General features: G+C 51.2%; 1 protein-coding gene across 1 annotated transcript in view; it reads right to left on the bottom strand.

Moving 5' to 3' along the window:
- Positions 1-4575: 4575 nt before the first annotated feature.
- Positions 4576-24434, bottom strand: part of SLC6A1 (solute carrier family 6 member 1) — a 39147-nt gene continuing 19288 nt past the window's right edge. Inside the window, exons 2-16 of the mRNA XM_059937733.1 lie at positions 22256-22318; positions 20717-21046; positions 20162-20293; positions 19540-19640; positions 18659-18768; positions 18125-18257; positions 14988-15122; positions 14648-14751; positions 14272-14396; positions 12847-12959; positions 12361-12492; positions 11410-11512; positions 10159-10259; positions 9116-9283; positions 4576-6779 (exon numbers count right to left, since the gene is read on the bottom strand). Coding sequence (XP_059793716.1) covers positions 6675-6779; positions 9116-9283; positions 10159-10259; positions 11410-11512; positions 12361-12492; positions 12847-12959; positions 14272-14396; positions 14648-14751; positions 14988-15122; positions 18125-18257; positions 18659-18768; positions 19540-19640; positions 20162-20293; positions 20717-20954 — 1800 coding nt within the window. The 5' untranslated portion in view covers positions 20955-21046; positions 22256-22318 and the 3' untranslated portion in view covers positions 4576-6674. The remainder of the gene's footprint in view (positions 6780-9115; positions 9284-10158; positions 10260-11409; positions 11513-12360; positions 12493-12846; positions 12960-14271; positions 14397-14647; positions 14752-14987; positions 15123-18124; positions 18258-18658; positions 18769-19539; positions 19641-20161; positions 20294-20716; positions 21047-22255; positions 22319-24434) is intronic.

The raw sequence follows: 24434 nt of genomic DNA, 5'->3' as shown, positions 1-24434 counted from the left end.
GAGAAACCAGGAAGCTCTCACGGCATATGGTGACCAGGTGCTGCCCGCACCCACCCACCAGGCCCCCAGCCCACCCGGCCAGGAGACCAAGTGCACCTAAAGCCCTGGAAAACCGGCGGCCCGCCAGCCCAGCTCGCCCCTGAGCAGATGGACCCCACTCGGTGACCCTAACAACCCGTCACACCGGAAGTCACAGGGATCACTCCATGGGTGCCTCACACTCGAGGGAAGAGACCCCCCAACCTCCACAGAGACGACCTGGAGCAACGGCCCCTCGACTACCTGGGGGAACCTCTCTCTGACCTGAAGCTTCTCTTCCGAAAAACGACCAAAGTGTGATCAGGGAGATTCAGCGCCAGCAGAGCCTCGACGTCAGGGCACGCTCGCCCACGGGCCGAAGACTGAGAGACCCGCATTTTCAGGAAAAACTTGACATGCGACCATTATTCTCTTGCTAATATTTGGGCCACGGATCTTAAATTGTCTGGTGTCCTTTGTCTCCAAAAGGTTAGACAAATGGGGGTCGCTCAGGGATGCGAACAGTCAGGGCTGAGGCCTGCGGGCAACCAAACGTACCAAGCAGTTCCGCGCCTCCACCGGGGCGATGGTGATGCCCCAAACCAGCAGGAAGCAGCCACAGAAGATGAACCAGGGCCCCTCGGCGCCCCTCGACAGTGAGGAGCAGGACACAAGACACAGGAGGGATTTGTCACCAGCAAAGCCCATTAACAATTCCCGGGGAATAAAAATAGAATCTGGGTAATAAAATCAAGTCTAACCGTTTTTCTTTTTTTTTTCCTTTGCGCTTTGTCTAGCTTCACCTGCTCAGAGGGCGCCGCATGCAGACGCTTCACACCCGGCTCGTCAGAGCAGTTACTGGTACAAAATGGCGACACCGACACCTCCGCTTGCGGGCCGTGTGCAGAGGCGCTGCGCCCCGCACTGCGACCTGGAGCCGAGAGCCCGCGAGAACTCCGCCTCCTCCCCTCCCCCGCCCAGGAGATCCCTGTGAAGCAGCCCCGCCCACGGTCTGTCGGGAAGAGCACTCTCACTAGAGCGAGTTCGCACCTCGCCACGCTTTGGTCAAAGAAGAAAGCTTTCTTCTGCTTATGAGCTGAACTGGGTCTTGTTCTATTGGCTTGAACAACACCAGGCAGGAGGACCCTTGTTGGGGCCCGACTCGAAAGGGTCGGCACCTTATAGGTTTTGTGGGTATTAATGAGATAGAGGCTAGGCAGGGCTTAGCTAGTGTGTATTGTGAAATGCTGGATTTCAGGAATCAGCAACCAAAAGTGGATCTCGTTTGAGCACTGGCGTGTGATAAACTTCATGCCAGGACTAGGGACCCCAAAGACCCATGAGACACAGCCATCCCCCTCCGGCCCCCAGAGGTTCGTGGGCCGGTGGGGAGACAGTGCGTGAGCAGCGAGGGGAGGACCCTGCCCCGCAGCTCTGACAGAAGCGAGGGGCCCCCCACGCAGCCTAGGAGGTGGTGAGCCTGGTAGGATCCAAGGAGGTGACTTCTGGGCTGAGACCTGAAGGCTTTCCAGAAGAAGAGGGGCAATTACAGCCGTGGGAGTGCATGCGTGAGGAGTGGTCCTGGTCCAAACCAAAGACTGTGTCCTTTTCTCCGCCCCCCTCACCCCGGCAGGAAACCCCATCCCCACAGCCCTGTACAGCGCTAATCAAATGAAGGTGACACCCAGGCCCTTCCTAGATTGGTTGTTTGAATAATTTCACACTTAGAAGTTGCAAAACTAGTCTAAAGAGTTTCTGCACAACCTTCACGCAGATTCCTCAGGTGTTATTTCTCCACATTTGCCTGTTTCATCACTCTCCCACTCGACACATACAGCACACACATACGCATACCACATATGAGTAAGTTATTTTTCCTCAATCATTTCAGAATAAATTGTAGACAAGATATTCCTTCACCCCTGAATATTTCCTAAAAGCAAGGACATTCTCTTACGTATCCACAATGCATTGATCAAAATCAGGAAATTAACACTGATAAAATATTATTATCTAATCTACATATCTTATTCAAATCTCACCTAGTGTCCCACTAATGCCCTTTATAACAAAAGAAAAAAATTTTTTTTCCTCTGGCCCAGTGTCTAATTCAGGATCAGGCATTGCATTCAGTTGTCATATCTCCTTCATCTGAAACTCTTCCACTTTGTCTTTTATGACCTTGACATTTCTTAAGAGCATAGGTCGGTTGTTTTGTAAAATGTCCCTCAATTTGGGTTCCTGGATTCTTTTCAACAGTGTTTCTTGATGTGATTAGCTACCAACTTTCTCCATCAGAAAGGCTTGGAGTGCTTTTTAGAAGGCAATTCCTGAGCCCCGGCCCAGACTTCCTGCATCAGAATGTTTGAGATGGGGCTGGTGCCTTGTGCATTTCTCTGCCCAGGTAGACTGCTGTGGTGTCCAGTCCTGTGACTTAGAGCTGTGTGGCCTTGGGGGAGTTGCTGTCCCTCTCTGAGCCTTAGCATACTCATCTATAAATGGAAATAATAGCCTGCACCTTTTTGCAGGTTGGTGGTGGGGAGTTAACAGCATTCCAGGAGAAAGTGCTGGGCAGGTAGAAGGCCTTCAGAAATGCAGACATCCTTTCCTTGTCCCTGCACTCCTGGAGAACCGCTGAGGGGAGTGCAGCTGGCTAGCGGTCTCCAGCTGCAGCTGTAGCATTTGCACAAGTCCACTTTCCCCTGGCAGCCCGGTCAGGACCCAGCATGGTGGAGGTGCTGTGGCCTGGGCACTTCTCCATGTGGGGCTCCTTTCATGACAGCCGTGGCACTGGGGCTGTCCTTTGGTCTGGCTGACACCATCCCAGCCCTGCCCCATAGCCTGAGGCTCTTCCTACTCAAGCCTCCTTCCGTTTCTCTCTCCTGGCACAGGTGCCCGAGTGTTTCCCTGCTGGCTCCTGCCCTTTCTCCTCTGTACCATTTAAAGACATTTACCTCCCCCCTCAGATCCCTTGCACTTCTAGCTCCGTCTTTGGTGTCTTCTTCTTTCAGACCTGAGCGGACCCAAACCTCAAGGAAAACACCAACAAATCCCCTTGAAAACATCAGGCGACACCTCCAGCAAGCAGGTCTCCGGAGCCCCTGATTTCTCCTTAGTCGGTGTTATGATGTTATTGTCTTCATCGTGGCTGGGCTCTCCACTCCGTGTCCCCATTAGCATTTTGTTTAGCACAAGAAGACTTTCCTTCAAGAGCAAAATGTTCACAGTCCTTAACTGTATGTGCATCATGATGAGATGTTGTCAGTAAATTGTCCTCCTCCACACTGGCAAGCCCACGTGGCTTTGTGGTTTTTTTTAAAAATACCGTTTGTTATGTATTTCCCATTATGAAAGGTAATAGCCACATTTGTGGCACAGACAGGAGGTGGTGGATATTGGAGCCGGTGCACACAAAAAACGGAAACGGGAAGGGAGCCGGAGCAGGGGTGAGGCCAGGGCATGAGCGTGAGAGCGTCGACACGTCATGGGGGTGTCTTGACGGTCAGATGAGAAAATGCTTGGGAGGAGTTGGTGCAGGGCCTGCTGCTTAGTGGAACCACAATGGATCTGTTATCATCATCACTGTTGTGACCATCCCCACGGCCAACCGCCCACAGGGCAGCTCTCCCAAGCAGCCCCACAACAGCTCAGTGAGCCTGAGGCGCGTCCCGGGGGAGGGTCTATGAGGACCACAAAAGGGATGGTTTGCCAGGACCGAGAGGGGAGTAATCTGCTGGCACTATCGTGGGCGCTCACAAAGCCGGTCATCAGAATGGCCCCATCTGAGCATTGATGTGTACCAGGCCCGCTCCTACCTCTTCTGCCCACCTGGTTAGTGACTTTCCCCTGATCTCCCGACTCTCTCTTTCAGACCCTTACTTCCTACCTTCTCCCACAACTGTATAAGGCTTGTTCCTCTAATAAACCCCTTATTCCATAATACTCATAGTGGTTCTGCTTCCCAGACTGAACCTTGACGGACAGACTTAAGGTGGCAACATGTCAAAAACTGGTGAACCTGGGTGACTGTTGAACTTTTCTTACAACTTCTCTGTAGAATTCAAATTTTAAATAAGATTTTAAAATTAAATATTTTGAGGAATGAGTCACGAGGGAGCAAATGTTGTTAACTCAATGTGCTTCTATTATCCTAGTTTTAGACCTTCATTTAGTTGACCACATTTAAGTTTCTTACAACAGTGAAAGCACCTCTCTTCTGTGGCTCAGAATCATTTTCTATCCACTCATTCCAAGACTTCTGGGGAAGTCCAGTTCCATGTCCCTGGATTTTGAGCCCAAATCTCTCTCTGTTGGGGAAAAATGTTTTGTGTGTATCTATCGTTGTTTTGATGAAAGAGGCTATTGTGACCCCCACCCCAAAGAATTGAAGGTCTGCCATTGTATATCATAGAACCTTTATTATTTTTCCTCTATATTCTTAGAAACGTACATAACGCCCGTGCTCTAGTTATAACACCATTTATAGACATTTAAAATGCATCTTCATGTATAAATATTTTACATTTGGTCCATAGAACAGATAATTTTACTAAATAATACTGTAATTTTTTTTTAAAACAGGCTCTGTATATAGTTTGAATATGTATATATTACATATATTTTTTTAATATAGAGATAGATTTACTTGGTGTTCTGAGAATAAATCCTTATTGCAAAAAAAAGCATATATGATAATACAATATCTTTCCCGCCCCAGGGCAAATACTAAAAAAAGTTACACATATTCACAGTTCTCACAGTAACTGTACGACACATAATATTGTGCTATGTAAGTAGGTTTGGATGGAAATCAGTTAAGGGATTTCTTGCCAAACATCTCACTTAGATTTGATTACAAACATTAAATACGCTGCATTTGTCTTCGAAAGACTTGTTCTTAGTTTCAGAATGAAGAACAAAGAGAAAGTTCAAAGTCTTCCTGCCCTTATTCTAAAGGAATTCACACAAAGGATGCGGGGTGGGACCATGAGACACAGTGAAGGGTTCCTTTTGTTCTAAACCCTATAATTTAACAATACATATGCATTTTGATCCTGGATTCACCAGTTGGCATTTGGGATGCCTTAGTAATGAGACTATTTTACAGATGACTTCAGGAAAAGCTTTTAGATTTCCTACACAATATCAAATGAGACCCTATGTACCACGCGTGAGGATGAATGTACATATGTGTGCATTTATATGTGTACGCAGACTTTTTGTTTTTTCTCTACAAGAATGTGCTTAATATTCTGAGAGTAATACCTTATTGCAAGAACCGGTATGCTGGTCGCGGATGACTTTTGGACGCGGATGACAGATTAAAAAACCCACAGTCACAGTTATTTACCATAGTTATTAAGGATTAGTCGTAAAACACAACTCGTGAGTTAACTAGCTAAGGAGTACAGGGCACAACATACGATTTGCTACATGGGAACCCATGTTCCTGGCAAATGAGAAGCGCTGAGTTGCAAGAAACTGTCTTCACCCGATTTGCTGCCACCACTGTGGAGCCCAGTTCTGGAACGGTACAAATACTACTTCCCGACGAAGCAGCTTTCATCTCGGAAGCACTTGGCGGGGCAGGTCTGGATTAACACTAGCTCCTCAGTTACTGGGCTGGTAGATTTTAGTGGCAGTGAGGAGGTTCTCATTGGGGAACTTCAGAGAAGGGGAGAGAGCAGCAGCCTTGACTGGGGTTGCAGTGAGGGAGACATTTTAAGAAGGAGACAGAAAGATCACTGGATCCACTTTGCCTCAAGGACAGAGCCTCACTTTGATTTCCTCTGCAACTGTTCTGTGCTCTGCAAAGCCGGGCGGCCTAAGAGAAACTGGGGCTCCTGATTAGGGAATTTCCCCAGCGGGATCTGAGGTCCCCGGAATGGTGATAAAAAAATCAATTGTGCTTGTGGCAGTTTTCCGAGGAGCAGCGCCCATCGGGAATGATCGCTGTTGGGCCAGGCGCAATCAGAATGGCCTGGTGCGGAGCGGGGGGTGGGGCAGGGAAGCTTAGTGCAGAGATGCTCATTCCGCCGGGCGGCAGGGAAACAGGACACGGGGCGGAGTGCTTGAGAAAGCAGTTCTGGGAATACCGAAGGGGCTGGGGGTTGTCAAGCTGCCTCGGGAAGGAGAAAACCAAAAAATGAAAGAGCTCTGCTGGCTCTCTGCTCTTAAGAGTGAGCTCTCCCTGGAAATGTCCGTTATACAAAATGCCCTTTTCATGTGCACAGAGCAGTGTTCCGACGGAACCGAACTCCTGCCAAGTCCGAGATAACAGTCATGGGTTTCGGCAGTAAGAGAACAGTCAGGAATACAACTAAAAGCCAGGAGTGTGCGGCCTCTCCGCATCACACTCGCTGGCGGGATAAAAATGATCTATCACAGCGGTCACACAGGCCGACTGCTTGATGCTGATGGGGCCCAGATTAAAAAGGTCACCAGCCCGCAGGTGCTGGAGCCATCGGGCATCTTCTTTGCCCACGGCGGGGCCCACGGGGGTGTGACTGTCCCCACCTCCCTCTCTTTGCATGGTGATGGTGTCTGGACTCGCCACTCGAGGTAGGTTGAGATAGACGGTATCTTCAGACATCAAGTGGTGGTCGTGTGCAGCCAGGGTGGGGTGAGAGTGTGGGTGGGCGAGCCGCCCTGCACCCCTAGATGTAGGCCTCTTTGCTGGCTGAGCTGCTGGCCTGGGGCTGCTCTGGACCATTCTCGGGGCGGACGATGTCTTCGCTGGGCTGGATCATGACCTGGATGCGCTGTGGACAGCGGGAGGATTCAGGCTGGGATGGAAGGAGGCTGGCCTCTTGTTGGCCCACCCTCTTCTCAAGTCTCCCCTGTTTGTTCTGCCTGTGAGGTGCTCCCAGGTGCCAGCCCCCTCCTGCACACCTTCCAAAGCTCCCCTGGGCCACACCCACTCCCTCTCACTTGGGTCATTGCAGTAACTGCCCCCGGCCCTCCACTTCCATTCTAGCCCCTCATCCCCTTCATTCTATTCTCAACACCCCAGCCAGAGGGGTTATGTGAAAACAGAAGTCAGATCACATCCCTCTGTTCCTCAGGACCCCACAACGGCTCCCATTTCACCAAAGTCCTACAAGTCCCCACAGGACCCGGCGCCCATCACCGCAGACCTCAGTGTTCTCCCCTCACCCCCTTGCTCACTACCCTGCAGCCACACTGCCCTCCTCACTGCCCCTCACAAGCACCAAGCAAGCACCTGTCCCAGGGCCTTTGCACTTGCCGTACCCTCCTCCAGGGACATCCCTCCTTCCAGACAGTGACACAGCTCGGTCTCTATCTCCTTAGGTCTTGGCTCAGCGTTATCTCCTCAGCGAGGGCTTGCCCAGCACCCCCTACACCCTCTTTCTCCATAGTCCTCATCCCCATCAAATGTGACTTTATTTTGTTAATTGCTGATCTTCCCCTCTCAGAATGTAAGGTCCATGAGGGTGGGACTTTTGCTCATGGCTGTGTCCCCAGCACTGACAATAGTGTCTGGCACATAGCAGGTGTTCAATGCATGTTTGCTGAAGGGGTGCAACCCCCCCACCTTCTCTGCACACACCCCCTGCCATCCTGCCCCATCAGCGCACTGTCCTCAGACGAGTCTTCCCTTTCCCACCGCTGGGCCTTTGCACAGGCTCTGCTCCCTTCCACAAATGCACCCTTTCTGCCTCTCTGCCACTCTAAGACCTGACTATCTTTTGAGACACAGCAGCGAATCATGGTAAACAAAAGTGTTGGACCTGGAGTTGGAAGAAAGGGCTGTAAGGCCCCAGCTCTGCTAACACCTGACTGCAAGGGGTGGGGAAGCAGCTTCCCCAGCCGGCGCCTCACGTGCTCTTTCTGTGAAGGGAGGAGGCTGGCCCAGCAAGTCGGGGCCTGCGCACAACACACCACCCCTATGATGCAGACCTTACAGACCCTCCTTCTGGCTCGGAGTGTGTCTGGCAGGGACATCTTGGTGGGGAATAAGGCTGAGAGGCACAGATCTAGGTCCTCCCAGCTGTGGCCTTCCACCCCTCCTCAGTGAAATCTCCCCAGGCTACACTTACTTCATCAAAATCTCACCACCTGGACCTCCAGCACTGCCTTGTTTCACTCAAGAATTCAATATAATTTAACCAAGAGCTGACGTGGACCTCTGTGCCAGTGGGTCCCTGCTGGGGGCAGCGTGCCTTACATGAGGTCTAGAGTTAAGCTCTTAACACATCTGATCCCACCCTTCATCTGCTCTGAAGCCACAACGGCTCCCCATTTGCCGTTGGATAAACTCAGGATAAAGTCCAAAGTTCTTGTCCTGATTTTCAAAGCCGTTCATGATCTGGTCCAGCCTTCTTACATTCCCAGCCTCATGTCTTATCACCTCCCTGCACCCTTCCCCACTCTACCCTCCAGCCACACTGATCAGTTTATACCCCTGGGACTTTGCACATGCTTCCCATCCTCTTCCAGGAACATTCTCTCTGCTTCTACTTTTATTATTTATTTATTTATTTTTTAATTGAAGTAGAGTTGATTTTATGTGTACAGCACAGTGATTCGGTTTTATTTATATATATATGTGTATATATATATTCTTATATATATATATATATATATATATACACACATTCTTTTTCAAATTCTTTTCCCGTATAGGTTATTACAAAATATTGAGTATAGTTCCCTGTGTTATAGTATGTCCTTGTTGTTTATCTATTTTATATATAGTAGTGTGTATATGTTAATCTCAACCTCTTAATTTACCTCCCTTTGGTAACCATAAGTTTGTTTTCTATGTCTGTAAGTCTACTTCTGTCTTGTAAATAACTTCATTTGTATCTTTTTTTTTCCCCTGCTTCTACTTTTAAGTCTGGCTGGTCCTTAGTCCTCTTCTTTGCTGTCCCCTCTTTAGGAAGCCTTCTCTAACCCTCCACAATGCAGGAGAATGTCTCCCTGGTCCACCCCAATCGTGACCTCTGACACTCTACTTTCACTGGCTATCAACTTGTCTGTCTCCCCAAATAGACTGTGCTCCACGAGGGTAGGCGTGGTGCCCAACACAGCGGGGAAGGGGCCCAGCGACAAGAAGGGCGAAGAAGGGACTTACCTGCTTCAGGGAGCCCTTTAAGGTGAGGAACATGTAGGCCATGTACCCGGGGATGAGGACCATGGAAGACAGGGCCATGAGCCAGCCCACACCCTGGCCCCACTTGGGAAAAACGTAGCTTCCCATGGTGAGAGGGGTCATCTGCACAGCACTGAAAATGAACACACCCTGGGGAGGGAGAGGAGAGAGGAGCGGGGCAGGCAGTCACCCAGACTGGACTCCCAAGGCCCCTCCCTAGACCCTGCAGCTGACAGGTCCACTGCCCTCCACCCCTGCCCTGGGGCTGACCCTCACAGGGGCCCAGCATCTTGGGAATCCTGCACCCAAGGCCACTGCTAGGACATAAGGCGCCTTTGTGTATAACAGAAGAAGCCACTGTTTCTGGGAGGACCAACAGAAAAAGGTGCCTTCTCTGTGGCAACCAATAGAAAAGGGCATCCCTTCTGGGAGAGCCAATATGAAGAAGGTGCCCTCTCTGGAAGGACCAATAGCAAAAGGTAGCTTCTCCGGGAGGACCAATAGAAAAAGGCATCCCCTCCTCCAGGTTAACCAGTTTGTCAAGCAGAACAAGGGTGGGAGGTCGCCCCCAGTCGGCCATTGGCTGAGTGTCCCTGTGCAGGACACAACATATGCAGTGGCCCAGCCCCACTGCAAAGACCTGGGCAGCCCCTCCCAGGCCTGCTCGTGCCTCGGCTTCCCCTTGCAGGAGGGAATGGGGGACGCTGAGGATAAGAGGCCTCTCCGTGTGACTGGTTTGGCTTCAGAATCAGGTTTGAGCGCAGCACCAGCCCACTGGGTGATGCTGGCTGGTGAGCCCCGGTCCGACAGCAGTAAAGTGGGGCAATAATGCCTATTGTGCTGATGTTTGAGGATGCTGCAGCATGTCTGGTACCATGCAGGGCACAGAGTAGATGCTCAGCACAAATGAGAGAATAGTATTACTAGGAAACAGAGGTCTGTGGGCTTCTTCCACCTGCCTTTGGCTCCAGAAGTTTCTCTCTGGACCTGAGTCACCCCAGGGCCCGGTCTGGCCCTGCCCTTACCGCCACAATGATGGGGGTGAAGAAGGACCAGCAGAGCTTCCACCAGATACAGGGCCTGGAGCCAACCATCTCTTGGATGTTGTCATAGAATCGGTTGACACCTGTGACAATTGGAGCAAGAGCAGGAGGGATGAGCGAGCTGTGGGGGCTGCAGGCTCAAGGCCCCGACTTGCTGTTTTCTCACAGTGTGACCACGGGCAAGTCACCTAACCTCTCTGAGCCTCAGTTTCCTCATCTGTAACATGGGGCTAATGCTCTGGGGTGGGGGTGGGGGTCCTTATTAGCTAAGTATTCAATAACCAAATCCCCCAGCAAACGAGTCGTATGGGAAAGCAAGTCACCTGAATGTGAAAACATCCACCAACAAAAAGATGTACTTACAAAAAGCACCCCCGTCACTCTCAGTGTCCCTCCCACCCAACATCTCTCCCAGCCATTCCTTCAAAGCTTTGCTGGGCAGGGGCGGTTTTCCCTGCTGATCTGATGCATAAGCAACTGGTGATAGATTGCAAATTGCAAAGAAGAACTGCCAATCTTGCAAAAAAAAAAAAAAAACAACACTGCAGATGTCCTAAAGTTCATGAGAGTGACACTGGGCACTGGGCACTGCTCAGATTATCAGCAAAGTCACTGACAGTGAGGACCTGACAGCACTAGACCAGTTAGAAAGCAAGAAGAAAATGATGAGGAGGGTGAGGTGGCAGGACTGCAAACAACATACACAGAATACCAAGGACCCAGAGGGACCCTGGAGAACACTTCTTCCAAAAACACCATCTTGCTGTGACAACAAAAGTGCCCGGAAGGACAGCCTTTTCACTATCACGCAGTTGGGTCTGGAAACTTAGGCCACAAAATCAACAAATAAAAATCATCATGTCCTACATTCTAAGATAGTGCATACTTTTAATTATAGCCTAGCTTTTAAAAAATATTTAACTTTAGAACTTTTTTATAGTTTCAGTTTCCTTTTTCTAGATAAAATCTCAAACAACTCTTTTATGGCAAAATTTATGAAGAAGTTTTGACTCCCATTTTAAATGAGTTTATTTAACTCTTCTTCTTACGGTATCTTCTAAACACGGTACGTCCTGTGCTAACTTCATCGAACTGCAGTGAGGACCAAATAAATTAATGTATGGAGAGGGCCTGGTGTTCAAGTCGTATTTGCTGAATGATGACTGAAGAAAGGGATGAATGAATGAATGAACAAATGAACGAGGGAGGGAGGGAGGAGGGGTTGGTGCTTACCATAAAACCAGGAAATGGAGACACATTCAAAGAACACGAGGAACAGCAGGCTCATGCCGCTGGCGGAGTAGTAATCAAAGAGTTTGAAGACATAAATGCCCCCCTGCGAAAGCAAAAGAGGTGAGAGAGGGTCCACTTCCCCTGGGGACCAGGGCATTCAGTTCACGGTCAACACAGGCTGTGTAGGTTGGGATTAGGCTACACTGCAGCAAGAAGGCTTGAGGGTAGATTAGAGGAAGCACAGAGGTCTTTGTGACCCTGCAAGGATGTGGGCATGGACTCTGGGGACTGGGAAGAAAATGCCCAGGTGGCGGAGGGAAATGCCCCATTTCTGGGAGGGCTGGAGGGTAGAAAGAGGAGCTGGTCATCCGAGCCATCTGTTCACAATGTTAAACCAGTCATGTCTCTCTCCATAAGCTCTTCCATAGCTTAAATAAGACTGTAATGTAATATATAAAATGTAAAGAGATATAAAGTAAAATAAAATAAAATAAAATCCAAATGCCCGCCCTGGAAGGTCCTGCATGATCTGGTTCTGCATCCACTACTTACTCTCCCACTCCCTCTGTTGCTACCACGCTGGCCTTGTTCCTGTCCGTCAAGCTTGCCAAGCCCATTCCCACCCCAGGGCCTTTGCACCTGCTGTGCTTTCCTCCCCTAGCTAGATCTTCCCCTGGCTGGCTCTTCCTCGCCATGTGAGTTCCAGCTCAAATGTCACTTCCTCAGAGGGACTGCCCTGACTACTCTGTCCAAGGCACTGTCCTTCCCACCCCTGCTATTCATGCTCTGTCCCACTATCCTCTGTTCTTCGTGACATTTAATGATCTAAGTTGCATGTCAGTCTTGTCCACCAAAATGAAAGGTGGGATGGGACAAGGCTGGGGCACAGAGGGCCTGGGAGTGGCCCCGGGCAGGCAGCAGCAGAGATGTGCCAGGTGCTGACGCGCTCACCTGGGTGATGTTAGACAGGCCAATCAGGTAGGAGACGATGCAGACGGCGGCGATGAAGAGCTCCCTGCGGTTGCGGAGCAGCCTGGGGTACTCGTCCACCAGGGCAGTGATGAAGCCTTCCACTGTGCAGAACTGTGGGGGGTGGAGGTCAGCCACCCCAGGCAGCCCCAGCCCCACCCACCCAAAGCCTCACCCTGTGGGGACGGCAGGGCCAGGGGAAACCTGGGTTCCAGGCCTGACTCTCCCTCTGCCTCCCTCTGTGACCTCGGGAGAATCCCTTCCCCCTGGGCATCCATTTCCCCATCTGGAAAATGGGGAAGGTAGCTGAGCTGATCCCTGAAGTCTCATGTGGTAGAACATCCTAGGGGTTTGAAACTCTTGGCCAGTTTCTAGGGGGCCTAAGACAATGGGTTCCTCTCCCTGCTTGGTCCTGGACCAGTGAGGCTGGGTGGGGGCTCCTCAAGGTGCCAGGGAGGGCATCCTCACCTGGCTGTCAATGCCCAGCATGAGCAGCATGGAGAAGAAGAGGATGGCCCAGAGGGGAGAGATGGGCAGCTGTGTCACCGCCTCCGGATATGCCAGGAACGCCAGCCCAGGGCCTGTGGCAGGAAGGGCAGAAGAGGAAAAAATACAAGGCGCCGAGCACCTGCGGCATCCCCAGCGCACCCACTTCCTAAGCTTTATTTCATCTCATCTTCAGAGTAAACGTTTCGGTGAGTGTTATCAGCCTCCTTTTCCAGACAAGGAAACAGTTGGGGGGAGGGGCTGAGGAAGGGGGAAGCAGGAGGCTACAGAGTTGGGTTCAGAGGCAAGGGGACCAATGAGATAAGAGGAGGGATTGCAGTGGCCTGGCCAGCGGTGGGGACTGGGGACAGTGCAGGCGCAGACAGGGGGCCGGATGGAGAGATACTCAGAAGGCAGAGTGGGCAGGCCCTGGTTTTGGCTGGTTTGCGAGGGAAGGTGAGGGAAGACGAAGGAAGGGTCCAGGATGATGCTGGGGGTCTGGCCTGGGCACTAGACACTGGAACCCTTTGCTACGATGGGAGAACAGGGTAGGAGAAGGCTTGAGGAGTTTGGGACACTGTGTTTGAGTGTCTGGGGGCGGGTATTCAGGAGATCAGGGAAAACTGTGGAAGAAGGAAAGAGACTGTAACCTCTCTGGGGTCTGGCTCTGGAAAGGGGGTTGGCTGGGAAGTTCCAGAGAAATGAGATGGTACGCTGCCCGTGCAAGGGAGAGCAAACCCTTGGAGGGGAATATTCCTTTCTGCACGACACGCCCAGCTCCCCACGACAGAGAAGGGACAGGTCACATTGCCTCCCTGAGCCTCTGCTGAGCACACAGTGGGTCCCCCGTGTTTGAGCAGGGAAGGGGGTGTGCCTGGGGCTGTCCTTGGACCCTGTGGCATGGATGACTGTGGGGAGCAGAGTGGGCACAGCCCACTTGGTGAGAAACTTTTTGGAACTGGGACAAAAGCACCGATGGGGGTGCTTTGAGCCACGATGGTGAAGGTGTCTGGGTTGGACCGAAGTTGATATCCCAGGGGGCAAGAGTAGGTCTGCTCCCCCCAGATGTCCAGGATCGTGCTGGAGGTGCCAGTATGGCCTGGCTTTGCAACCAGCCAGGTCTGGGGTCAACTCCAGTCCTACCACCTTTGAGCTCTGTTAATTTGGGTAGGTGACCTTGGTGAGTCTCGGTTTCCTCACCTATGAGATGAGGATAACAAGAGCACTGACCCCATAGTGTTGGGAAGATTCAGGGACACTGTCCATGTAAATGCTCAGGGCACTGCTGGCAGGTAGGGACACTCAACGCCAGCGAGCCACGGTGGTGATGACGGTGACAGCGATGAAGATCGCAAAGCCGGTGCGGGGTTAGCCCCTCCCCCCAGCCCTCCCCAGTGCGATGCTGACCTGAGGCCGCCACATCAGCAATGGACCTCTTGGTGACATGGGCCATGAAGCCCACGATGGAGAAGATAACAAATCCTGCAAACATGCTGGTGCAGGAATTGATGCAGCAGACGATGATGGAGTCCCTGCAGAGAGGGAGGGGTGGGGTCAGGAAGGGTGGGGCTGGCGGGAAGGTGAGCTAGTGGGCTGTGGTTATCAAGGGGCCAGGCGGAGGAGGGTACCTGTGAGCCGAGCTACTAGTGTGCCCCCCCCCCGCCCCCCAAGGGAAGGGGCGGAACCGGAAGAAGTGGCCAGAAGGTTTTGGCTCAGAGATGGGTGGAGTTGACCGGCCAGGGGAGGGGCGTGGTCTCGGAGGGGCGTGGCCGCGGGGAAGCACCTGTAGACATTGTTGTGGAAAGAGTTGTAGCTGCCGAGAGCGATCAGGGATCCCAGGCCCAGCCCATAGGAGAAAAAGATCTGGGTAGCCGCATCCAGCCACACCTATAGGCAGAATGATTAAAAAAAAAAAAAAAAGTCAAAATCATAATCATAGCCCGGAACGTCCCAGGGCCTTTTACACGTGCTAACCAGCTCTAACAGGCAGCAACCCCAGGTTACATAACGGGGTCCGAGAGGTGCGATAACTTATCCTAAAAGTGGTAAACGATGCCTCAGGACTCAGATGTGCTCTTAACCCAGCGGGGGGCGCTCCAGGACCAGGTCGGGAGGTCGCTCACCTCAGAGTCCGACAGCTTGCGGAAGTTGGGTGTGATGTAGAAGAGGATGCCCTCCTTGGCCCCAGGGAGCGTCACTCCGCGGAAGAACAGGATAATCAGCATGATGTAGGGATACGTGGCAGAGAAGTAGACCACCTGGGAGGAAAGGGAGCGAAGGGTTACGCCCCTTCCAGCGCACCCATGCTTTCCTTAACCACTTTACCTACATCCCTACCTGTTGTGGCTCTGGGCTTGGTTCCAATTCATCTTCCTCCAGGAAGCCTTCCTGGATTCCTAACCTGCTCCTCTTGGCCACTTTTCTGAAGCTGCTCCTTGGTGTCTGAATCAACCAGCTCAGCACCCATTTTTTCCCCTTTCCCTACCCTTCCTATTTTTTAATTTTTATTTAAAGTATTCAAATAATATATGTGGTGACAAGGAAAATTTTAAATTACACATGAATACACACACAAATTAAAGTTCCTTTCAACAGCCCGTAGAATACAAGTTACATGAGGGACAGGGCTTGTCGTGTTCACTTCTCTGTTTTCCCAGTGCCTAGAACAGTCCATGGTATATAGTAGACACTCAGTAACTGCCTGACAAATACATAAGTGAATGGATGTTAATATTTTAATGTTCTCTTTTGAGACTTTCCTTTGCATATATGATTACATTTTCTTACAAATGAGGTGCAAATTATATACTTGCCTTTTCATTTAACATGTTTAAAGTTAAAAAACACAGTACATACAGCTTGTTTCTTGTTTAGTTTACTGAATGCTGTTTTACTGTCTCATAACGCTATGATTTTTAATTATACAAAACAGTCCCTCAGGAGGTCCCACCACCCTTTTTAAAATTTCCCCTACTGTTATCCATTCAGGTTATTTCCAATTTTATGTGAGTCTCAATATTACTACACCGGACACCCTGTAGATAAAACTTTGTCTACAAAATTATTATACTATTCTCGAGAAAAATTCTTAGAAGTGGAACTACTGAGTAAAAAGGAATAAACTTCTCAAGGCTTTTTGATCCACATTGCCTAATTACCTCCCAGAAACTGAACTTCGTCCAGTACTACAGAGAGTGCCTTTCCCACAAAGGGGCCAGCACTGAGGATAATCACCTTACAAATTATTTTAAATTGATAATCAAGAGACTGACGTCACTGTCTGAAATGGCATTTCTTTGCTCACCAGTGTGAAAGAGCAACTTTCAAGTTCAATGACCTCTGTACCTCCAAGTCTGATGTGCCCCTACTTCCCGGTCAGCATGAATTGTTCTCTGGGTTAGTCTCATCTCCCTGACAACTCTGAGACTCTTCAGGCTTAGGAAAGGCAGCCACGATCCAGCAGAAAAACCACTGTACTTGGAATTAGGAAAAGGGGATTTAAAACCACCTGTGTCACCTACAAGCTGTGTGACACTGGGTCAATTTCTTATCCTCTCTGAACCTAGCTTTTTCTTGTCTGGGTACAATCAACCTTTTTGCTCAGAAAGGTGGGGTGTATGAGGACATACAACATGCTTAATCCATGTCATCTGTGTCTTGCTCTTCACTGGGTCTTTGGCATGGAGCCAGGTATATAGTAGGAGCTCAGTAAATGCTCATTGATAGACTGGTTGACTCACTCAAAAGATGCAGTGAGAGGGGCTCTACTCTCTGTCCCCAAGAAGTAGTCAGTCTCCTAAGGTAGCAGGAACTTTAGGTACCACCCTCAAATAATTATAATAGACACAATGTATTGAGTGCCGACTGTGTGGTAGGCATACGCTCTACATTCTATACAGACTGATTATCTCACTTAGTCTTTGAGACAACCCTGTAAGGCACTATTATTGTGACCATTTAGCAGATGAGGAAACTGAGGCTCGGAAAAGTGAAGTGACTTGCCCAAGTGCACACAGCTAGGGCCCAGGGGACTGACATTCAAGTTCAGCTCTGTCTCCTCCAAAGCCCTTGGGCCCTACATTCTTCTGCTACCTGAAGTTGGGCTGGGAGACACCTGTGCCCTCCTCCTGCTCACCTAGCCTAGGGACAAAACAGAGATATTTGACAGCGGCCTTGGTTCTGAGAACCCGGTGGGTCCAAAGGTCCCACCTGACTGCAACTGGGCAGCTTTTCGTTAGCTGGGTCCGTGCCCAAGTGTGTAATTCACTAAGGTTCTGTTTTGCTCGTTTCAGCTTTTTGGGCAGTCTGGACCTCCCTGTCTGATCCTTACTCAGTTCAATTCCTTTCTTTCCCTTACTTGCTCTAAGACCTCAGACAATACCCTTGCCCTCTGAGTTTCCTTCCGGTCCAGGCCAGTGAGAGACTTGGCCATCTTCTGTCCCCAGACTCCTGGGGTGGGGCTTGAAGACAGAAAGAGGTGGGGGTGAGGCCAGTCCCCACCTCACCCCCGATCTGATTGGCAATTTGATCCCCAGGTGTCCCCAGGCTGGCCATCCCAGCTTGGCACGGCTCTGCCTTTGCCAAAAATGAAAACAAAAACAATAACAACTCCTTTTGCTAGTTTCTGATTTCTTTACAAAATCACCAGCTCATTTGATTCACATAACAAACCAATGGATAAGCAGTTATTGATCCCATTTTACAGGAGAGGAAACTGAGCTTCAGAGAGGCAAAGTGATTTGTTCCAGGTCACACAGCCACATAAATGGCCAAGATGGGCCAGAACTGTTTGAACACAGGGCCTGAGTATTTAACCATTAACCAATCCATCTCTATTACCTCCTCAAAGGCCGGGATGTAACTGTGCTCACCTCTGGATCACCTGCACCTAGAACAAAGCTTGGAACAGAGGAGATCTCAGGGATGGTTTGTCAAATGGTCCAGGAGCCACACTTGCCCTCCACTTTGCGATGGCTCTGCCCGGCCCACGGGAATCTCGATCTCAAGGGACTCACCATGAGCCTGGCACTGCACTAAGAGCATGACTTGCAGTATTTCCTTTAATCCTTAAAACTGCCCAGAAGGTAGGTAATGATATTATTCCTATTTTACAGGAAAGGAAACCGAGGCACAGAGAGATGAAGGCACCTGCTTAAGTCAAAGTTGGATGGGGTTCCTGGGAGCTATCGCCTCCTCACCCAGAGCAGAGGTCCCTTTGTAGACCCGTCCCCCTTGGGTCCCCACTGTGCACACCTCTTACCTTTCCAGTCCAGCCAACACCCTTCCAGATACAGAAATACACAAGGATCCATGCGATGGCCAGGGTGATGGCCAGAGGCCAGCGGATCTGACCTGGCTTATCCAGCCCGTCTGTCATCTGATGCATGTTGCGCCTGGTGGAACATCGGAGGGAGGACAAAGTTACGTGGGGCTGGCGGGGGCTGGAGTGACCCGGGGGTGCCCAGGGCGTGATGGTGCTGATAGCTGTGATCACGGGGCTCCAAGAGCTGGGTGGGGACCATGGGCCTGTTACACTAATCGGGAGAAAGTGCTGTTTGCTCAAGGGACCTGCCAGTGACTTAGTTCTGCCACCATGGCTGCTCACCTGGATGTCTGCAGTGGCCTCCCAGCAGGACCCCCACCCCCCTTCACTTCTGCTCTGTCCCCACTCCAGCCCCTTCTAATGTCTGATCATGTCACTTTCCTGCTTAAAATCTTGCAGTGAATAGCTCGCTGTTGTTCTCACTGGCCCTGAGTGATACACCACCACCCCTGGGGATGGCCCCGCACTCACTCCCAGAACTCCACCACGGCGCTGGTCATGGTGGTGGTGTTGACGATGCTGTAGTTGGAGAAGCAGCGGTCTGTGTTCCAGGGGTTGTCACACTGTTTCCACGGCAGCGTCTGCAAAGACACAGCGGCACAGATAAACCACATAAGCCCCCAAGAGCTGGCAACAGTGGTCCCAGCACATCCCGTGCATCCTCATGGTCCTCTGAGCCTCCTCACAGCCATTATCTCACCTCCCATTCCCAACAGCTCCAGATGCAGGTCATGTTGTGATCCCCATTTTAGAGATCAGAGAGGGGCAGCAACTTGCTCAAGATCACACAGCTCCTACGTGCCAGGGCTGAAATTTGAACCTCAGCCTTTTCACTCTGAAAACCAGCTCTCTGAGCTGTACCATAAGGTCTCCTGTGTCCACCCTGGGGCCACTTCCCAGCTACGTGACCTTGGCTAAGTGACCGTGCCCGTCTGAGCCCATGCACGATGAAGTTAACCGTGAACACTTACAGTGCTTGTTCTTTGCTGGGTATGGTTCTAAGCACTTTACACATATTACTCCTTAATCCTCACACAACCGTATGAGGTGAGGTGAGTTTTAGCTTAAGCCCCATCTTATAAATGAGGGCACTGTGGCTCAGAGAGGTTAAGTCTCTTTCCTGAAGCGGCACAGTTGGTATAGACTAGGGTCAGGATTTGAACCCAGGCTGTCTGGGTCCATGTAATATGGGTGAATGGTGCTATGACGAGGACACAAGGGCTGCTGAAGACAAACCACGCCCGCCACCCGGAGGAATGGCCCTGTCGGCAGAACGGTGGTCCCAGTGGAGGGAGGGTGGGGTCTGGGTCTGGCTCCTTCTGGGGGGGCGGGCGGTCCAAGGGGCCACTCACTGTGGTGAAGGAATTGTACAGGTAGTAGATGGCCCAAGAGATGATGACAATGTAGTAGATGTTCAGCCAGAACGACAGCACAGCAGCGGCCAGGCCCACACCTGGGACCAGACACATCATCATGACCTTCATTTAATACAGTGATAATAATAACCATCCCAGCTCCTGTCATTGTTGTCATTTTCCAGGACATCTACAGTGTCACTGGACCTTGGAGAGAAGCAGGGACTTGGCTAAGGTCACACACACATGGCAAGTGAGGGAGCCAGGACTTGGTCTGGGACCCAGCACAGGCTGGTTGCAGGGCGGGCTGGGGCCTTGGCTTGCCAGGCAAGCACGACCCTCCACGTGTCCACCCGAGTGTCCGTCAGGCACTGAGCAAGGAAGCAAAGAAAGTCGCGCCCAGCCCCTGCTGGGGAAATGAGCTCACAGGACAGGGCGGGCTGATGTGCGTGCGGGGCCTCTGGACTGGGTCCTCCTCTGACCAGCATTGCCATGGGTCACCTGGCCCCTGCAAGGGCTCCCCGCTGCTCAGACGGGACCCAACAGCTCCCTCTGTCCAGGGCCCGGAGGTGTGGGCAGGAGCCCGACCACGACCCACAGCTCCACTCTGCACACTCACCCTTGAACATGGGGGCCAGCTTCCACACCCCCAGGCCCCCGATGGACGTGTACTGGCCCAGGGAGCACTCCAGCAGGAAGAGCGGGACCCCCGCAAAGATGAGCGTCAGGAAGTAGGGGATCAGGAAGGCCCCTGCGGGGTCGAGAAGAGAGATGCTCGTGGCCTTGGGCTTTGAGAAACCTGGTCAGTCAGAGAGAGCATCACAGCGGGGCGTTCTGGGGCCCCTGCCACGATTTCATTATATTCTGCCTGAAAAGCAGCACCCAAAGCCAAAGTGAGGCCCGAGGACGTCCTTTGCTCAAGACCCATGCCCTGCACTTTGCAGAATGAAGACGGGAACGTTTTGGCATCATTAACAGAGGACTACTGCCCTTTGGGAATCCTTTGGAAAAGGACAAGCAGCAGGACGTGGGGCCTGGCACTCCCATTGGAGTCTTTAGGGGACCCATTTCCCCAAGGTCACCCCAGAAAATGCCTAAGCAGGACACTCTCCGTGTGTGTGTGTCGGGAGGGGGGGTTGCAGACCCAGCAGGAGGTCGCCAGGCCAGCACCTACCGCCACCGTTCTTCCCGCAGAGATATGGGAACCTCCAGACGTTGCCCAGCCCGATGGCGTAGCCCACGCAGGACATGAGGAAGTCGAAGCGGCCCTTCCATGTGTCCCGGTCTGGAAGGTCCGCCGTCTTTTTCTGCACCTTGACCACCAGGGTTTTGGGCTTGTCATTGGCCACGGGGACCTCGCTGACCTCCGTGGAGATCTGCCCATCGGCCACCTTGCTGCCATTGGTCGCCATGTCTCGGAGTTTGGACGCAGGGGTCCTGGCAGACGGACGTGCGATGTCAGCCCTGGTCCACGTGGACAGCAGTTTTGCGGCTCAAGGTCACCCTAGGAGAACAGAGGGATAGTGTGACAGGCACTGAAGGTGTTAAGATCCTGGAATCACCCCAAAATAACAAAACAAAATAACCCACAAACCAAGGGACAAAGAGGGCTCTCCCTCTTTTTCCTGCCAGCTCCTGCTCCAGGAGGAAGGAAGATGCCTGTTGTTTCCGAGGTGAGCGTGTGAGAATGTGGTCTTGACGTCTCCTGGGCTAGCATCAACGCTGGCCATCTGTGTCACGTGCCCTCCGTTATGTGTCCAGGTCAGAGAGTAGCCCCAGGCAACCAAAATTCCAAACAGAAATATTATGTGCACTTCATCTTTGCCTCCCAGGATGCACTTGGGAGATTTTCCATTCCCTGAGGCCATAATAGCCGAGGCAGGGTAAGCAATGCAGGATTTTCCCGTGAGGCTGAATAGGGAGGTGTCCTGGCTGCAGGGGTAGGTGAAGGCGGTATGTGAGCACAGGCTCTGATCGTGATCAAAGTCCTCTTTGCCACTTTGGAGCTGTGTGACTTTGAGTAAGCTTCTTAACCTCTCTGGGCCTCACTCTCCCTATCTTCTAATTTGAGGATGATCGTAGTAGACCCCTTATCGGGCTGTTGTTCTTCACTCAGTGAGCACCCAGTGGCTGCAAACAGTGAGGATCTGCTACTATTTCACCAGCAGTCCCCAAGCCTGGCTGTGTTTCCAAGTCATTTAGGAAGCTCTACAAAGACACAGGTCCCCAGGTCCCTCCCCAGATGTGCCACATCAGAATCTCTAGGAGACAGCCCCGGATCTATACTTTTAACAAATCCCGATAAAGGAGATTCTTAGGCCGGGAGCCCAGCCCAGCCCTCAGGCAAGGAAGGACTACCAGCTTGGATGACCTCTCTGACCCTCGGTCTCCCCGAGATGTTCTACCTACATTCTGCACCCTTCTTAACTCTTTAGTTGCAGAGGCAGCATGGGGTAGAAGACAGCATATGACATTGGATCAGACCTGTCCTGGATTCAAATCTCCAGTCCACCTTTTACCAGCAGAGTGACCCTAAGTACTACTCTTGATTTCTCTGGCCTCAGTTTTTCCACCTATAAAATGGGGGGAATCCTATCTGGCTTGTAGAATTATGGCCAAAATAAACTTTAATGGCTGTGAGGGTGCTTTTCACCCAAATGGTTCAGAAAGGAACTCCATAGATGGTTATTTTGATTTTGGTTGTTGATGTTACCTGATGGTTTTCTGTGCTGGGTCAGCTCCAGAGCAGCTCCCTCTGCAACCCCTGGGTGAGAGCCTGCAAAGCAGAGGACAGGAGGGACGTTGAACGGACAGACGGGCTGATGGCAGCCCTGGGCTGACAGCAGCAGGGGTGCAGGAAGCCTGCCAGCATCTGAGCTGTGGATGGGCCACCCAGCAGGGGTGACCACAGCAAGTGCACACAGCAAGGTGCCAGTGCCCGGCGCTGGGAACATGCAGGAGTGGGCTTGCTGCCCTCGGGACAGTAGTGGGGGTGGGCATGAGGGTGACGTGAGGAAGACGTTCCATAATTTTACCAGAAGGAAAAGAGAAATCAAGAGAGGGGCTGCAGCTCCTCAGGGCCCTGTGGGGAGCCAATGAATGCAGCAGATATTTTTCTCCATCCTCCATGCAAACTTGCAGAAGTGTTGTCAAAGACCATGTACGAATATGGGAGAGAGTGAAGAAAGTAGGTTTCAAAACAGTTCATTTAGTGTGACCCCATTTTTGCTCCATCCCCCCAAAACTGTTCATTAAAAAAAAAAAAATCAAAACCTAAAATACCAGAAGCATATACCCTAAGACGTTCACAGTGAATAGTTTCTAAGTGAGTTGTATTTTCTTCTTTGTGCTTTTCTGGATTTCTATAATGTTCCACATTAAAAAAAAAATTAAAATACCAGAATAAACTTATGGAACCCTCAGAACAAACGGAGCACGTGAGCACTGTTCAGTGGGCTCTCAGGTATAGGAGCTGAGGCAAAGCAACGTGTGGCGTGGGCCTGGCCCTGTCCCAGTGGCCCCTCCCCTCAGCTCTGCCCCACCTGGGGGCACCCTGTTTGCTGTGCACTCATCCCCCTACCACATGCAGTCCCCGTTACCAAACTCCACTGTCTCTTCCTAGAGTTCACAGAGGACCAGACCACCTTCGAATAATCCAAACTTTACCGCCAACCCTGCTTCTTGTTCTCAAGGATGGTCTCAGATGCCCATCTAGATCCTGGCCTGAGCAGGGGAACATCACAGGGAACTCCAGACCCGGGTAGGGTGACTGCCTCCTGACATCAGGAATGGCAGGAGGCAGCCGATTCTATGTCCACCAGGGAATCTTGGGGACAGAGCAGCCTCAGGAAAGCGGGGAGAGGCTAAAGCAGACCCTCTTTTGGGGAGGAAGGGTCAACCATCAACTGTTAAGACAATGATGCCCTTAACTGTCTCCACGATTTAACCTTATGGGTACCAGCCTTCATATCTGTTCAAAATGATCCAACCACTTTGCACCAGGGCTGGTCACCTGACCCCGGCAAGTCAATCAAGCCTCCTTCCCTGGGAATCTGGTGCAGGGCCGAGAAAGAAGGCAGTCTCTCCAGCGACTTGGAAACTCTGAGGCAGCCACCTTTTGCCCACCTTGTCCGCAGAGCAGCAGAGAGAGTTGGTCTGCTGAGGATGTAGGAAAGCAGAGATCAAATGACAAAGAGAGGGTCTTCAAGGCATTCTACTCTGCGGTTCCAGGCTTTCTTAAGACTGGCTACGTTCCTGCTCTCAGAGTTTACAAAGCATCCCCATGGTTGTAAAACAAATTCCCCATTTTTGCAGGTTGGGTCCAGGGTTCCTGCTACAATCCTGAATCTCTGCACACACCCCTGTGTTCTGCAGCAACAGCAACTTCCGGCCTTCATTCTGGGTTTCCTTGTTGATTCTCAGGGAGACTCAAATCAAACGAAACTCTAAAATCTACTGGGCTTTGGAAACTGGTGTGTGCACTGGGCCACAGGATCATCTGACACCATTCAGAGAGAGAGGTAGAAAGATGGCAGGGCGTGTTGAGCCAGGTGGAACGGGCTGTGTATATCCTTTGAGGGAACCATTCAAGGCTGAGGGAGGAGAGCTCCGGCTCACCAGGAAGTTTATTCCGTCGTCTTCTCCATGAGTATATTGAAGCCCTCCGGAGAGATCAAAGAGGGTAGCTGCTCCAAAGAACTCACCACGAGGAAGACATATGTGCAATTTCCAGAACTAGGGAAAGTATTCAGATTCAGCCAAATGTCTGTAACTTCCCTATGAGGAGCCACACAACCATATGTGGAGTTTTCCAGGATCAAGAATGTAAAGCCAGGAGTTAATATAACTGATGCTTCTTTGAGGAATCAGACTGAGAAGGCCCTTCTTGCAAG

The sequence above is a fragment of the Balaenoptera ricei genome, chromosome 11 (assembly GCF_028023285.1).
Source record: "Balaenoptera ricei isolate mBalRic1 chromosome 11, mBalRic1.hap2, whole genome shotgun sequence".
Classification (NCBI taxonomy): domain Eukaryota; kingdom Metazoa; phylum Chordata; class Mammalia; order Artiodactyla; family Balaenopteridae; genus Balaenoptera; species Balaenoptera ricei.
This window is presented reverse-complemented; position numbering and strand designations above follow the sequence as displayed.